General features: G+C 33.4%; 1 protein-coding gene and 1 long non-coding RNA gene across 2 annotated transcripts; one reads left to right on the top strand and one right to left on the bottom strand.

Moving 5' to 3' along the window:
• Positions 1-204: 204 nt before the first annotated feature.
• Positions 205-3,873, top strand: LOC140452776 (uncharacterized). Its single transcript, XM_072547103.1, has one exon. The coding sequence runs from the start codon at positions 205-207 to the stop codon at positions 3,871-3,873; it is 3,669 nt and encodes a 1,222-aa protein (XP_072403204.1).
• A 1,699-nt stretch (positions 3,874-5,572) lies between these two features.
• Positions 5,573-6,903, bottom strand: LOC140452909 (uncharacterized). The gene is made up of 3 exons (XR_011952243.1): positions 6,320-6,903; positions 6,021-6,116; positions 5,573-5,726 (listed from the first exon to the last, which is right to left on the bottom strand). It is a non-coding gene; the product is annotated as an uncharacterized lncRNA (long non-coding RNA).
• Positions 6,904-18,403: the final 11,500 nt, after the last annotated feature.

Below are 18,403 nucleotides of genomic sequence, written 5' to 3'. Positions count from 1 at the left end.
AAAGATGATTTACTCTCATTTCTTATCAGTCAGCCCTGGCGTTAAGACGTGCTCTCTCTCTTATCAGCTCTTGCTCTTATCAGCCTTTACAGTAAGTGTGCATTTTTTTTTTGAAAAATAGATATTACATTTTGAATTTTTAGTTTTTTTGAAAAATTGTAAAGTTTTTTGATTTTTAAATTTCTAATTTTGATAATTTTCGAAATGGTTCAAAATTGGTCATTGAAGGTTTTAGCGCGTAGATTCATAACTACATTTTGTGCGTACCTACATAGTTTTCAGCTCTCTTGCGAGCAGCATACAGGGGGTTCTCCTAGCCGCGGCGAAGAGAACTTGAAAGCTCTGTTGGAGGATGCGCTGAATGATGCAAAGAAACAGGGTGGCTACAAAAAAGGGGATAAAATCCGTATTGTGGCTTTAAATGACAAGTTCAATCACCCTATATCGACAAAAGTGACCACAGAAGACAATATGGATAATTTATTACAACAAGTTGAAAACATATTAACATCTAACGATACTGTTCTTTTGGGTGACACGAAATTCGATATTCAAATTTTCAAGATGCCTAGGGGTAGCGGTCGTCGTAGAATGATAAATTTGTCAGAGGATCGTCGAACCAAAAAGAGCATTACACGGATTGTTAATACTGATAATCTTTGTGGGGCTAGAGCAATCGTAACGGCTCTTACATACATCACAAACGAGATTTTGGGTCACAAATTGATCAAAAGGGATACTCAGAGCATACGTGATGGCCGAACATTACAGACTGTTTTGGCGGAAAAACTTTGTGGTCTATTGGGTGGCTGCTATGTCGACGGCTTTACTTTGGATGATTTTAAGAAGACCGAAGAACTGTTGAATGTGCAAATTAAGATCATCTGCGCTGAAAATTTCAACACAATCATATACGAGGGTCCCGAAAAAACAAACAAAATTTATCTATATAAAAACGGTAACCACTTCGATGTAATCAACAGTTTGAAAGGGTTGTACGGCACACATTTTTACTGTACAAAGTGCGATACACCTTATCAAAGCAAGCACAAGTGCAAGAAAGCACCTCTGTGTACAATCTGCAAGCAGCCAGAACACGACTTGTCGACGCACACAAAGATCCTTTGCGAATTATGTAACCGCTTCTGCTTTAATGTTGAATGCCTGCATAATCACGAAGCAATGTGCAAAGAAGTATTTAAATGTGAAAAGTGCAATAAAGTATGTAAAAGAGCCAACGAGCATGTGTGTGGCTACTCGATGTGCAGGAATTGTAACACATTCGTAGAGATAGCTACGCATCATTGCTATATGATGAAAAAACCCTCCAAAGGAGGAATTTGCGAAGTACCGTGTGTATGTAATAATCGTAGTAATGAAGAAAATATGGGTTGTCGGAAGCATTATAAAACAACTGTTACATGTAAATATCCATGTCAATGCAACGGCCTCTCTAACACACCCATAAATCGTTGCACATATACAGAAAAATATTTATTTTTCGATTACGAAGCAATGCAAGACACAGGTATACACATACCGAACTTGGTGATAGCCCACGATTTTAATGGTAATAAATTTGTTTTCAAGGACAACGATGAGTTCTGTAAATGGTTAATTTCTGAGAAACACAGGGGTTATACAGCAGTAGCTCACAACGGGAAAAGTTACGACTCGTATTTTATTTTGAAATACTGTGTAGAAAACACGATAAAACCGTACACCATCTACAACGGGTCAAAACTGATGCTGCTAGAAGTACCTGCTATTAAATTAAAAATAATTGATAGTTCGAATTTCGTGAGCGGTCCTCTGGCAGAATTCCCCAAAACGTTTGGATTGGCAGAGCTGAAGAAGGGTTATTTTCCACATTTCTTTAATGTGCCTGAGAACCAACAATATGTTGGGACTTTACCAAGCTCTAAATATTATGGTCCCAATACCATGAAAGAGAAGCATCGTACAGCTTTCCTCGAATGGTATGAGGACCATAAAAACGACGAATTTAATTTTCAGAGGGAGCTACATACCTACTGCGATTCAGATGTAGATATTCTACGAAGAGGGTGTCTAGAGTTTCGTAAAGAATTTTTGGGGATCGCTAACATAGACCCGTTCCAATATCTGACCATTGCTAGTGTTTGTATGGCTATATATAGGTCCAAATATCTGCAAACAAATACTATTGGGATTGTAAAACAGGATCTTAAGGATACGTACAGTGAAGCATCCATAAAGTGGCTCAGTCAGTTTCCAGACGTACAACATGCTCTTAATGGAGGCGAAATTACGATCTGTGGTGCAAAAGTGGATGGTTATGATGCCTGTACAAATACTGTGTACCAGTACCACGGTTGTTTCTGGCATGGCCACCCCGAGTGTTTTGCACCCAACACAATTAATCATGTCAACAATGAGTCAATGAGCGACTTGTACGAACGAACACTGAGGAGAACCGCACAAATAAAAGAAGCTGGTTACAAACTAGTAGAAATGTGGGAATGTGACTGGTTAAAATCAAAAGAATGTAAAAATGCACCGAGCCCTCAAATTGTTGAATCCTTAAAGCCTCGTGAAGCATTCTTTGGAGGACGAACAAACGCCATAAAACTAAATGTGACTGGTAAAAAGCTTAGATATATAGATATTGTATCGCTTTACCCTACTGTACAGTATTATGACCGCTACCCCATTGGCCACCCTGTTAAAATACATGCACCTGAATCATACGACCCCTCATGGTTTGGCCTAGTACATTGTCAAATACTACCACCTACCAACTTATATCACCCAGTCCTACCTGTCAAAACTGACAAATTAATGTTTCCTTTGTGTAATCAATGCGCCTTGGAAGATTGCGAACATTGTGATCATGATGACTCAGAACGCGCATTAAAAGGTACGTGGACGACTCTAGAGATCAATAAAGCCCTAGAAAAGGGGTATAAAATGTTGAAAGTGTACGAGGTGTGGAATTTTGAACAAACTTCGACGGATTTATTTAAGGGCTATGTCAAAGATTTTATGAAAATAAAATTAGAAACTAGTCCACATACATATGCCTCAAACGAAGAATACGCTCGGGTTGTAAAAGAACAAATGGACATAGACTTAGACTTGGAGAAGATATCTCCAAATCTTGGTAAACGAGCAGTCGCTAAACTATGCTTGAATAGTCTATGGGGCAAGTTTGGGCAAAGAATGAATATGAAACAGACAGAGTATGTTGTGGACCTCAAAAGATGGTATGAGCTCTTGATGGATGATAAGATTAACATAACTAATGTGATATTTGTTAACGATCATATAGCCCAAGTCTCATATGATTACAAGGACGTATTTGTAGAAGACCCCACATCTACAAATATTTTTGTGGCTTTATTTACGACAAGTAACGCTCGTCTGAGACTGTACGATATGATTGATAGGTTAGGAGAGGCCGTAGCTTATTTCGACACAGACTCCGTTGTTTATATTGATGATGGCCTAAACACTGTCGAAACAGGTGAAATGTTGGGCGATTGGAGCGATGAGCTTGGGTCAGATGATTATATTGTAGAATGGCAGGCTACTGGACCAAAAAGTTATTACTACAAAACAGTCGAGGGCAAAGAGGTGACTAAAATCAAAGGCTTTACTCTAAACTACGAGAATAGCCTAGTACTCAATACCTCAGCGATGAATGATATCATACACGATCCCACCAAACAAATCAAGCTCACATATGACCAAATATGCCGCGATGTCCACACTAAAGACATAGTGACGCAAAAAAGGGTATCGAAGACATTCAAGATGGACTACAAAAAACGAAAAATTGTACATAATGATGAGTGTATGGATACCCTGCCTCTAGGCTACAAGACCTCTTAGATTGCTGTTAATAGTGTGTCACATGTCAAAATCTCTTCATTCACAGTTGAACACTCATAGAGTACACACGTATCAAAATGTGGTCTGTAAATATTATAAATCAACGAGAAATTAAAAAATTCAATGCTCATCAGTGCACTTTCCAACTATGCTGTGAAAACTATGTAGGTGGTGGTCTTAATCAAGACTCTTTGAAAAAGAAATTAGACTCTGCTCTTAACGATATAAAAAAGCAAATTGGCTACAAAAAGGGTGACAGAATCCGTATTGTGGCTTTAAATGACAATTTCAATCATCCTATTTCGACAACAACTAGTGCAGATGTCAATATGGCTAAAATGTTAGAACAAATTGAAAATGTAGCCAGTTCCAATGCTTACATACAACTTAAAGACACTAAATTCGACATTCAAATCTTAAAAATGCCTCGTTAATTACTTTTTTTTTATGTAATATGATTTGTTTTGAAAATTATCATTAAATTTAAAAACATCGGTAATATTAAAAATTTCAGAATGTTATCTTATTTTCAATGTTAAAAAATGCTATCTACCATTTTTAAAAAATATTTAAGAGCTACTGTACTTTTTTGCATAGGTTATATTTTGACAACATCCATGCTTTGTTTACGAAGAATATCTACATATTTAAGTGTAAAAACCTTTTAGCTTTAATCCCTGATCACCTTCCCAAGAGTCAGTACTATTTAGTCAGTGGTAGACTACCCCAAAGTAGTAGCCGTTGAACTAAGTCTGACCACACCTCTGTATAATAAAAATCTTAAAAGATGCTCAGATAAATCACCAAAAGATATCTGTTATGAGTCACTGGCTACTTAATGAACCTGTCTGGTTAACTCCGGAGCTATGTGTTTGTTAGCTGCCTGATACCCAAAAGATACTCTGCACAGATCACTAAAAGATATTTACTGGGCCTTACCTTGAACTAGCCCTGACCACACCTCTGTATAATAAAAAATCTTAAAAGATGCTCAGATAAATCACCAAAAGATATCTGCTATGAGTCACTGGCTACTTAATGAACCTGTCTGGTTAACTCCGGAGCTATGTGTTTGTTAGCTGCCTGATACCCAAAAGATACTCTGCACAGATCACTAAAAGATATTTACTGGGCCTTACACTACTTATATGTGATTTCTACATAAGCAAAGCATGGATGGGCCCAAATACCGTAGGCCTGTCTTATGTCTTTCTATGCTCTGTATATTGAGACATATGGCGGGGAATCTTAACGAGGCCGTAAGCATCTCCAATACATCAATATTCTTTGATATATCCACGAATATGTCATATAATGTTGACGTATTGCCTCCTGGGTAGGCCTTGGAAAGAGATGTAACATTACTTAGGGCTATTATATTTACTTAAGTTTTATAAACACCCTGTACAAGAACATTTTGGTTAAACCTATATGTAAAATCTTCATTTTATCCGCCCTGTATAATAATTTTTGTTATTTATCTATTATTTATAATCTCTTTATTCTTAATGTAAAAACAATTACTAAACATTTGGTATTTCTTTTAATTATTATGTAAAATAAATTGATGCTATTAGAAGATCGACAATTCTCAAACAAACAACAGGAAATTGTTATCTAACCGGTGAAAACGATAAATTTATTATTTTGTCCGCATATTGCGCAAACTTATGACTTCTGATACTTACAACAATCAAATTTTACATATTTTTATATTCTTTTCTTTAAAGCAAAAATTTACAATCATTTGCTTACCCTTAGTTATTCAGCGTCTAACGTTGTCAATTGTTGTTGTTGTTGATTTCCAAATATTAATTACGGTGGGCACTGATGCTTCATGTTCGGCTTCTCATCTAAAATTATAAGTTTACATAATTTGTACAATGCTTGTACTGTGTAATATTTTTTCTAGGTACTCGTGTATTCTTTCTTTTACATTTAAAAACGTTTTTTATTAAACAAATAGCGTGACTTTGTTGCGCATGCTCATTAGACATTTGGGACATCTGCATATTGGACATTTTGCAAAAAAAAAAAAAAAAAAAAACCTTCGTAGACATTTTATTTACGTGCTTGTTAAAAACCAGGCACATTTATGGTATTTGTTAAAAAATAGGCATGTTTAATGCAGAATAACAATATCTTACCTTAGTATCTGTATACTTCGTCTATTCCTGTCGGTCTTTACGCCTTAGTTTTTGACAATTTAGAACTTTATGGGCTTTTTATCCCTTTGGTATACTCTGTAAGCAAAAGTAAAACTGTTTTAATCTCTTAATTATTTTACCACGTTTTGAAATATTTTGCCGGTACAACCGCCATTTTGTACATGTGTATTAAATCTACATTTTTTACAAAATACATGCTAGCGCTTTTACCTTCCTTACGTTTTTGAATCGTTTTAGACACCAGTCATTGAATAATAATAATAGTTCTTATTACTTACCTCTGTTTTCTTCTGTTAATCCTTGTTCTTGGTAGGTCCTTACAGGCATATAAATGTATATTTACATATTTTTTTTTCACAAAATTTTTACATTTTGCCACATTTTTCTGTTTTTTTTACACTATAATCCATAACACGCACATTTCTTTGAAAAATATTATTTAAAATGAAACGATGAAGTCTTCGCTGTTGTTCTACACCTAGATAACAGTTTGCGGCTTTGGCGATATCGCCACCTGCTTACAAGTTTATCAATTTCTCATGTTTTTCTGCTATTTGCATTTTAATAAAATAATATTTTGCGGCTTTCTACATCGGTGATATCTGTAATCTTTGCTAATTTGTAAATACATTCGTAATTTTTCATATTTTAAATACTTGATTAAAAGTAGTTTCTCTTTATCGCACTTTGAGTTTGCGGATTTCTTTAACACACAAGTTTAAATATATATGTTTGCAATACCCATATCGACAACCTTGACATTACTATTCGCTTTTGCGTTATTCTCTGCGGTTTGTATTTACACTTTATATCGACACATTGCTTCGTATATCCCGTTCTAACCATGACAAATGGCCGTTACACCTTTGATAAATACTTTTTTTTTATACCTATTGACACCTACCAAATGACCGATTGGCCTCGTAGGCTGAGCGTCATGACGGGGCGCGGGTTAGCGTTCATGACGTCATCACGGGGCGTGACCGGAGCGCGGACGGTGCTTGTGACGTCAGGGGTCAAAGGTCAAAGTGGGGTGAAATGGCTCCCTTTCTACTAATAATTATTATCTAACATCTATTTTAGTAAAAAATGATTATTCCAGTCGTTCGACATCGATTCGGCGGCAATCGCCTATCAAAAGTAGACAGTCTTTCTACTTCCGTCGAATCGCCTCACTCCGCCGAACGACCAAGTCGATTTACGGTTTACATATTCAATTTGCTTTCAATTTAATAATCGATCTAAATCGTTCAATCCAGATCGACCCGTGAAAACGCGCCTTAAAGGCGCGTTTTCACGGATCGATTTGAGTTGAACGATTTAGATCGATATTTAAATCGAAAGCAAATTGAATATGTAAACCACAAATCGACTTGGCCGTTCGGCGGAGTGAGTCGATTCGACGGAAGTAGAAAGACTGTCTACTTTTGATGGGCGATTGTCGCCGAATCGATGTCGAACGACTGGAATCGAATGTGTAAACATCTCGTCGAACGAAAACACAACATGCAGAAAGCCGAGTAGAGTACTTCTAGCGTGTATACAGTTGTTGTTTTTAGTGCGACAAGCTGTAATTTTGGGAAAAAATGAGTGAAAAATGGTCAGATGCAGACATGGCAAGATTTTTTTATGCTTAATAAAACTATGATGTATTATGGAATCCACAAACTGAGCTTTATAGCAATCTACAAGCGAGGCGAGCAGCATTGCAAGCAATTCTACAACATATGAATAAACCGAATATGTTGCTGCACAATATTCATTTTATTTACTCATTTCATAGTTTCAATTTTAGTTTTAGAGTATTTTAGAGTTTTTTTTATATGGGGGAGACATACACAAACAGTAAGATAAATATTGTTAGATAAAAGAAAAATATTTTTTTTTACAATCTGACATATAGTTTAATCATTTTAAGATAACTTAATAAAGACTGTAAGTTTGGCGTTAGTACATTTTTTAAATTGTCACTAAAGGCGCGTTTTCACGGGTCGATTTGGGTTGAACGATTTGGATCGTTCGACCATAATGCGATCTGTGCCGAAAGCAAAAAGGTTTACACGACAGTCGATTAATGTTGAATTATTTGTAGTACAAAATGGCTACACGTGAAATTCTTAATGTAGGTGTGGAATTAATTTGTTATGCAATTCGAGAAGAAATCGCCAAATCAAACAAAAAGAAAAATAAACGAAGGTGGTGGACACGACCGTGGATTTTAAGACGAAATACTCATGGTGCATCACAAAGCCTGCTCCAAGAAATGGTTGTGGGAGATCCAGAGGCTTATAGAAATCATTTAAGAATGGATAATGCACATTTTAAAGAACTTTTAGAAAAAACTGCTGGGAAAATTCAAAAAAACGATACAAATATGCGTTAAGCATTACCGGCAACATTTTTTTTATAAATTAATAATATAATTACTTCAATCCATCTATTTAACCCGTTTGATAAATTTAATAATATTTAAATTATAAGAATAACTCTAAAATTAATAGTAAATAATAGCAAATCAAAATTAAAGGTCTTTTAAAATACTTTTAAAAATTATTTAAAAAAATATTTTTCAGCATTTTTTCCAATAAAAATTTGGTATTTTATATACAGGAGGTTGACTGATGTTATATATTAATTAGGCATGAATGAATCAAGTATGTAGCACCTTTGTTGTGTATTATTATTGTGTATAATGTATTATTAATAAAAACTGAAAAGTTATTATTATAAAGAGGGATCTGTATAGCTGTAGCTATGCTTGACTTAAATAAAACAAAATTAGATAGAGAAAAAAATAACAAATTTTATTAAAATTATCTATATTTTTAAATGTTATTATAATTTGGTACATTGATTTGTATATGTAATATTTTCTAAGTAAGGTTTTACATAAATAGTCTTTTTATAAATGCACCATTAAGATGGTATTTTCTTAGATAAAACTTTGAAAACAATTAGAACCAAATTACAAAATGATAGATTAACAACTAGAACCAAATTAAATGTATCAGCTATAATGGAACTGTTGACACGATCTACTGACAACACTTATTTTTATCTAAACAATGATTTCTATAAACAAAATTTTTGGGCTGTGCTTTAAATCCAATATTAGCTAATATATTGATGGAAGACTTCAAAACAAACATTCCTAATCAAAATTTAAAGCCCACAATATGTTGGAAATATGTAGATGTTGTGTTGGATACATTTCTGATTAATATAAATAAAAGGTAAAAGGAGTCAATAAAATTTACAATGGAAAAGAAATAAAATAACTCGTTACCTTTTCTGGATGTTTTAATCTCAAAGGAAAATAGTGGATATGGGACTAATGTATACAAAAAACCAAACCAAAAACCAAACAAAAAAAATGAAAATTGCCTGTTCTAATGACAATTCGTTTTTGGAAGAAAAATAATTATTATCTAACATCTATTTTAGTAAAAAATGATTATTCCAGTCGTTCGACATCGATTCGGCGGCAATCGCCTATCAAAAGTAGACAGTCTTTCTACTTCCGTCGAATCGCCTCACTCCGCCGAACGACCAAGTCGATTTACGGTTTACATATTCAATTTGCTTTCAATTTAATAATCGATCTAAATCGTTCAATCCAGATCGACCCGTGAAAACGCGCCTTAAGGCACACGCGATTCTTTCGTTCTGGTACACTGGACACTCGACAATTAAATGTTTCACTGACAACCGAGTGTTGAACTTGGTACCTATCGGAGCAGCCTCCTGGTTGAAGATATGCTTGTCGGTAAGGAAGTATGTCCTATTCGGAGTAGGTTGATGATGACTTGGTCTTTTCTATTACTTGGTAAAATCAGTTTGGTTCCTACTTGTCTTAGACATTCCTTGAGTTTGTTGGCAGAGTGATCCCAAGTAGTTTGCCATGCTCTGTATATGTGGGCTTTGATATTTACTTTGTGATCAGTCCAAGACATTCGATTTATAATTGCAATACTTTGGTCGGTTGTTGCATTGCTTGCCAGAGAGTCCACTTCCTCATTACCAGTTATTTCCATATGGGAAGGTACCCAGATGAAGGAAATATCTTTTTGTTGTCTGTAGATAAGATAACTCTTCTTTGATTTTAAGATGTATGGCGTGAGTTGTATATAGCTGTGTTATTCCAAGTAATGCGCTTATTGAATCGGTGATGATAACAAATTTGCTTTCATTGATAAAACCACATTTTTTCATGGCCTGGTGAATTGCCGTAAGTTCTCCAGTATATATACAACAATTTGTTGTGATTCGTACGGTAGACTTGACGTTTTCGTGGATGTAGGCTGCAGCATGTCTTTCATCACATTTGGAAGCATCAGTGAAGATTAGATGGGTTGTTGGTTATTTGGATATTACATTTTTATAAGCTTGCTGTATAAGAAAAGGATGTGTGGAATGTTTCGGTAGTTCTTTTAGAGACGTGTCTATGTTTGGAAATTTAATCATCCAGGGAAAAAATTTACATGAATAGGCATAATGAGACTGAACTGTTCTAAATTAACACCAATACGTTTTATTCGCTCAGGAAATTGTAGTTTTTTTTATTGCAATGTTTCTGTAAAGATCGGACGATATATTTGTTCTGCAAAGTAATGTTGAGTAGGTTACGTTGCTTTTGTTTGCTGATATTCTGTCAACGTAATTTAGTGATAGGAGTTGCCTTCATTGGCTTAAGGGCAGTTCATTAGCCAGATCTTGTAAGCTACTTACTGGTGTAGTTCTTGTAGCACCTAAAACTAATCTCAAGCATATAATTTAAATGTAGTCAAGTTTTTTTAAAGATGTTTTGTTAGCAGTATCCTAGCATAAACAGCCTTAGTCTAGTTTACTTCGTATTAGTGATCTGTATAGAGTAAGTAAGGTTGTTGTATCTTCCCCCCAAGAGGTATTTTACAGCATTTTTAGTAGATTAGTTCTGGATTGGCAAGAACATTGCAGATTGTTTATGTGGCTTTCCCAGTTTAAGTTACGTTCAAAAGAATCTCTTAAGAAATTTATTTCTTCTGCATGTTACAGGACAACTCCATTTAGTGTTAATTGAACATTAGGATAATTTTTTCTTCTGCCAAAAATTAAATAACGTGTCTTTTCACTAGAGAATATAAAACACGTGTTTTGCGACCAGCTTTCAATTGTGTGTAGGGTAGTTTGCAGTATATGTGTTCCCAGAGTTACATTGTTTGTGTTTAGATAAATGACTAAGTCATCTGCTTATAGGCTAACAAATACAGGTAATTTAATTTGATGTATACTAAGTGACAGAGAAATCCGAACACCCAGTTTAAATGATTTTATTTTAATAAAATTTTGTATAAGTACTAAATGAAGCATAATAAGTAAATGATTCAAATTTCAAAATGATTGCATTGCTCTAAAGCCCTTTTACCTTTAATAATGTGTGGATGCACCCCGATGTGTTACGCATTCTCTAACGCGCCTAGGCCTGCTTCTGATCAGTGGTCAATGTCCTCTTATGGTATCTCATTCCAGGCAACCACCAACTGCTCTCGAAGTGCTTGTAGAGTCTGAGGACGACGTTGCAAATTGAACAATCTCCTACCCATGATATCCCACACGTGCTCAATTGGGGATAAGTCGGGAGATCTTGGTGGCCATGCTAACAATGTGACATCATTATGTTGAAAGAAGTCTATTGTGACTCTTGCAACATGTGGTCGGGCATTATCTTGTTGGAAAGTTAGATTTGCCAGGGTGTCAAGATAGGGTAAAAAGTGAGGTTCTAGAACTTTTTGGATATAACGCTGCGCGTTCATGTTACCTCTGATGAAGATTAAAGGTGACCTGGAACCATAAGCTATAGCACCCCAAACCATAACTTCAACAGTGTGATGAACATGTCTTTCAACAAAAAACTGTGGATTCCTCCTTTCACCACGTCATCTTCTAACCCTCGCTCGACCATCGTGCATGCCTAAACAAAATCGAAACTCTTCACTAAAGACAAAACTGTTCTATTCCTGATTCCAGAGTGACCGTTCTCTGCACCACTGAAGGCGATTACGGCGGTATTCTGGAGTTAAAGGGAGGACCCAGTGTGGTCGGTATGAAAACAGGCCAAAACTTCTCATTCGTCGGTAAACACTTCGCATGCCAATAGGTCTTCCGTGTTCTGCAAACCATTAATTTGCAATGGAGCTGGTAGTGGAGAAACGGTCTCTTAAGGCCAATAATCTTAGGCGGCGATCTTCACGGTCTGTTGTTCTACGGCGGCATCCAGTGCCTCTTGCTCTTTGCGTACAGCCTTTTTGAAGCCACGCTTGACAACATCTAACCACGGTATCTACACTTCTTTGCACTCTAACTGCAACTTCCCGAAAAGAAAGTCTAGCTTCCCGAAGTCCCATTATACGGCCCCTATCAAACTCAATAAGTTGACGAAATCGTACAGGTCTCCGTATTCTAGGCATCGTAACCAATCGTAAAGAATGTCAAGAACCACAATCCGCCAAATTTGGATCTTTACTGCGGCTGAAATATTCATTTTTAGATTTTTAGTGAATTTAAAAACAAAAAGTATAAAAACCGGAATCTCCAGCTGATAAGGCTAAAAACTTTAACTTAAGAAGTTTACTTGAAAAAAAAAACAGGTGAAAAAACCTGTTTTTTTTTTAGTAAGATAAATAAATTACACCAAATTTTATTGAAATAAAATCATTTAAACTGAGTGTTCGGATTTCTATGTCACTTAGTATATAATACTATTTATTGCAATTAGAAAGATAGTAGGATTTAGAGTAGATCCTTGTGGAGTGCCGTTTTGAAGTACTCGTCAGGAAGATGTAAATCCATTGGTTCTAACTCGAAAAGTTCGTATTTCTAGAAAGTTTTTAATAAAGGACAATATATGCCCTTGAACATCCCATTCCTGAAGTTTTTTTAGTATAAGATGTCTCTACATTGTGTCAAACGCTTTTCTTATATCAAAAATAAGGCAATCAGTTTTTGGTTGTACAGAAAGGATTCATGTATACTTGATTCAAGTGTTATTAGATTGTCTGTTGTGGATCTACCCGTACGAAATCCAATTTGTCTGATACTTATTAGGTTATTGTTTTCGAGGTGCCATTTAAGACGATAATTAAAGATTTCTTCTAAAAGTTTGCAGGTACAACACGTAAGTGATATTGAACGATAGGAATTTGGATCGTCTTTTGGTGTAATATATTTTTAAGGATTGAAATTATGGTTGCTTGCGACCATAGATCAGGAAAGTCATAGTGAATAAAAATATTGTTAAAAATATCAACTAATATTAGTTTTGCGTTCAGAGGAAGATTTCGTAAGAAAAGATGGTAAATCTCATCAGGCCCTGGACTCGAATTTTTAGCACTTAAACAAAATTCTAATTTCTGAAGACTTACTGGTTTGTTTAGTGGATAGCCGCTCTCTGTGATTTGTATATTTGAAAACTCAGTTAGTTTTTTGTGCTCTAGAAAGAATAGGCTGTAATTGGAATTAAGTGCTTATATATCTGCTAGTATTTCTGGAATATCTTCTTTGTTTGAATGCGTTTGGTTATTGTATGAAAAAGTATTGTTGCTGCAGAAATAATAATGTTGTTAAATATTTCAAGATTTTGGTTTGCGTTATTGGTTAAATTAGATTTGTCTGTGTGTTCTTCTATCAGTGTTCGATATAAATCCCAGCCAGCTGACTTTATTTTTCATGTCTGGTGAATTGGAAAAGTTGATTTCTCATTAGTGTTTATGGTTATCGTGATAGGGAAATGATTTCGATCATGTAAATACCCCAATGTGTTTCAGTATAATAAAGGAGCTAGCGACAGAATGCATAAAAAGAGATCTATGGCAGAAAATGTACCATTGTATAAATTGAAACTAGTAGATTTGCCAGTGTTTAGTTAAACTAAATTTAAATTATTATTGATATTATTTAAGAGATTGCCACATTTGTTGGTTTTGTTACTTCCCCAAGTATCTTCCCCCTGAGAATTTACGTACATTGGCTCAGAGGATCTGAAGCCGGACCTGGCCACTTAATAAAATTGTATTGCAGCCCAATTACTTGTTTGAAGCAAGAACCCGCAAAAAGTTGTTGTCGATAATCGATAGGTTGAATTGAAATCAATAAAATATTTTGCTTTTTAAACTTCTTATTTTAAGGTTATTAATAATGCAGTTTTGTACTCACAGAATTCTACGATTTTCAGTGCACTGTCACATTTAACTTTAAGTTGCAAACAGTATAAAAATTAGATTATATTTTTAATTTTAACTACTAGTCAGTAACAATTTGTCAGAACCGATATAAAGCTGTATGATCAGCTAGATATCGGGGCCGGACTCTTCGGCTTCATTTTGTTACACATGTTTTCTCTCGATATTTGTTTCATCTTTGGCATTAACTTTGAGCTCTCTTTTGAGTTCTGTTTCTATTATTTATCTTAAAAGCTAGATAAAACAAACAGAAGTCTTACACTCGAACTTTGATTTATATTTTTTAATAAAAAATCTATATAGAATAGAGTTAAACAGATAAATATTTATTTATTTATATAATTTGTCTTTACAGTCTCTAATAACCGCTACTAAGGGCGTGACACAAAATACTCATGTAACTGAATTTAATAATTTTAACAGTAAATAGTAGCAGACTTTTGTGATGCATCTTCAGACATAATCTAAATTTTTAAAGCAATAGTTTGTGTTTTAAATGTCTTCTTTGTAAATATTATTTTGTGTATCATGTTCACAAATTCACAATATTTTTTTATTAAGTATATTCGGGCGCTTAACGATCCTTCCACTCTACTCAGGAATGTGCATCTTCTTTTGTTTTGTTTTCCTATTAAAGCCTCCGCGTCGTCTTCTTTACTTCTCTGCAAATATATAATGACTAGAAACTAATTGATCGAGAGTAGTCGATCTATGTGAATTTCAATACGCTACTCGTGACAATGGTGTGGCACTAGTTTGGTGACGTCCACCTCAGTATTTTACTATAGGAAAAAAATGGAATACAACATCAGTACAGAAACTTCGCTTTAAAAATGTTTATATACATATATATATATATATATATATATATATATATATATATATATATATATATATATATATATATATATATATATATATTGAAAAAGTTGTATTTTATTAATTTTATTTTTATTTATAATAAATGTTGTAATTTTTAAAATATGTGGTTCGTTGTTTAATTTAATATATACCTCAGCTAGCTCAATTATGTGTTCTAAGCAATCTGTCACTGTGTGACGTCGACTCTGTAGTCTCCCGGTAGAGTTCAAAAAGAAATTATACCAAAATTTACTTTAGACTTTTGATAAATTAACCCAAATTTATTTAGCACGTTATTTATTAATATTGAACAAATTTAATATAAACAATAAAATTCGTCTGCAACTTATGTTGCCTTTAAAAATTTACAAAAATAGGAATCGTATAAATATTAATGTGGTTTTGTATCGTGACAATAAAAATTTATTACAAAATGTGGAGACTCTCTACAAGTACCTAAAAACTAAATAAATATTGCAACTTTATAAAGTGTTTAAATGAACTACAAAGAAAAAGAAAATAAACACTTTATTCCGCTGACTTTTAACTTGCATTCAAATATAATCAAAATTTCAAATGATCCCCAAAATTATTATCCAACCTCACTTTAAAACAGTTCTGATTTATTTAAAGAAAACTAACTACTCGCAAAATAATCGGTGAAACTGAATATCAATCCTCTCTTCGGAAGTTAAGGTACGTACTATTCTATTTTTAATTTAATGATCATTAATATTTTCAATTTTTTTAAGGCCTATCGCAATTATGTTAATCCATGAATTTTAATTTTCTCAATTTAAATGACATTTCTGTACTCCAATAATAATTTATAAGTCAAATTGTTTCTCTTACTCTCTGGAACAAATTCTGGATATCTCTGCTGTGGAAACTGTGGAAAAACTAAAATTCTAATTAGACGAGTTAAAAAAAAACTCCCGACCTATTCCACAGTTTCAGGCCTCCCCTTCGTCGAAAAATCCTCGTCGGCCTCCCCAAAAAAACCTATTATCCGTTGCTGACAGCAACCAACGTTCTGTTTCTTTTCGTCTTCTATTTTTTTTAAACCATAAAACTGTCCTGTTCTGACACATTTATCAATCCACATTAATTTCTCATAATCACTTTAATCACATCTAATTTGGGAATTTATAAAAAAAAATGTTCAGATATAAAACTTATTCTATTACAATGCTAATACAATTTATTCTTTTCATCTCCACATCATTGTAATTTCTTATTTAACAAAACCCCTATTAATTTAGCTCCCACAGACTTGCTTGACAGTTTATTTTCTGACGTTTTTTTAAAATTTCTATGTTTAAATATTTTTTAAGAATTCTTCTTTTTTTTTTTTGTTCTTTTTAAGGTTTAGACGATTCACCTATACACTAGGCAACTATACTATTCAGAAATTATTAACACTATTAACACTATACCAGGTAAGTCAAAATTAATTTATTTAACAATTTACTAATCTTTTTCTCTCTTTTATTTCAGAGTCGAACCCACATTATGATGGCTTCATGAAATTCATGAACAGCAAACTCATATAAAAATCCATTTAAGTTTTATCCTTTTTAACATATTGAAATCATTTCAACTTCCCCCCAATTTGGATTTTGTTCAGTGCTAACTATCAGCACTTACTAAATCTAAATTCTTACCGGTAAACTTAAATATTTTATTAATATTAACATAACAATAAACTGACTTTTATTAATAAGCATATCTCTTGAATATATTTTTTTATAATTTACTCTATGACAAATACAGAATTCTCCAAACAAAATCTACAAATCTTTCACTAATTATATCAACTTCAGAATCAAATTTCCAAGTACTTTCCCAATTTCTTTACTTCTTTTCCTGTACTATTTATTTCTTGTACTATTTTCGTAGAAATTCTTATAATTGTTCCCCTATATACTATTTCATATACTATTTCAGTATCTTTATTCATTGCCGCATTATTATTTATTCTTTTTATATCCGCATATAATATTCATTTCATCATCTCTACATATAACTCTCTATATTTCATATTTCAATATTTCATATAATTCTATTTTTCATCTTATTTCCGCATATACTATTTATCATTATAATATTCCCTATTTCCCAATTTCTACAAAATATCGATTTGTCCATAGTACTTTGCTCATTTATTTATACTTGTAACTCCTATAAATCTACTTGAAAATAAATCAACCTTTTTTGTTTATATAAATTCATCATTATTCTTTACATATGTTCCTACTAAATTATTTAATTATCAAATTTATCTTAAGATATGCTTATTTATTAATTATCCTTCTATTTACAAAACTTATATCTTATAATACCAAATTCGTGTCATAATATTGCCTACCCTTGTATGTTTATTCATAATACTTATAAATTCCCTCTATATTAAATATCCCTCTAATTTTATTAGTTTCTGGATGTCTTAGTTCATAACTGTTTACCCCATGTTCAGTACTAATGACATAAGGTCCTTCAAATGGCAAAAGTAATTTTCCACACAGATTTTCATCCCTTTTAGGTACCTGTAGTGACCTGATAAGTACCTTCTCCCCTTTTTCAAAAGTAACTCTTTTCTTTCTCTTCTTATTGATTCTATTTACATAACGATTAGCATTTCTTATTAAATTTTGGTTCACCTTCTTCATTACTTCTTGAATGTCCCCTGTATTACTGATTTCCCAGGGTCATTCTGGATACTTTCCAGACATTAGGAAATATGGGCATTGTTTGGTGATTCCATGTGGTGTCTCATTTAAAAATTTTTCAACTTGTGGCAAATTTTCCTGCCATAAATAATGTTGTCTAGCACACAAAATTCTTAAGAATTTTACCACCTCTTTGACGTATCTTTCTGCAGGATTAGATGCGGGTCTTCTAATACTAATGAAATTTAATTGGATTTTCTTTTCTTCACAAACTCTTTTTAATCTTGGACTTTCAAAATATGTGGCATGATCTAAGATAATTGTTTCTGGAGTACCTACTTCCTCTATGTATTTTTCTAGATAGTATTTTACGGTTTTTACATTTGTCCTTTCGCTGGGATATAACTTTACAAATTTTATATGTATGTCAATCATTATAAAAATATTTTTGCAACCCTGTTCACTTATGGCTAAATTACTGACAAAATCGATAGCAACTAATTTTAAAGGTCTCTCTGCAACTATGGATTTTGCTACATTAACATTGTGGAAATTCTTCTCCTTTGCTAACTGACAAATGGTACAACTTTTAGTGATGTTTTTCGCCATGGATATA

This window comes from Diabrotica undecimpunctata, chromosome 11, assembly GCF_040954645.1.
Source record: "Diabrotica undecimpunctata isolate CICGRU chromosome 11, icDiaUnde3, whole genome shotgun sequence".
Classification (NCBI taxonomy): domain Eukaryota; kingdom Metazoa; phylum Arthropoda; class Insecta; order Coleoptera; family Chrysomelidae; genus Diabrotica; species Diabrotica undecimpunctata.
Note: the sequence above shows the minus strand (reverse complement) of the source record. Positions and strands in the feature narration are given on the sequence as shown.

Excerpts from the sequence above, each read along its gene's own strand:
- LOC140452776 (XM_072547103.1), top strand. The coding sequence starts at position 205 with ATGGTTCAAAATTGGTCATTGAAGGTTTTAGCGCGTAGATTCATAACT.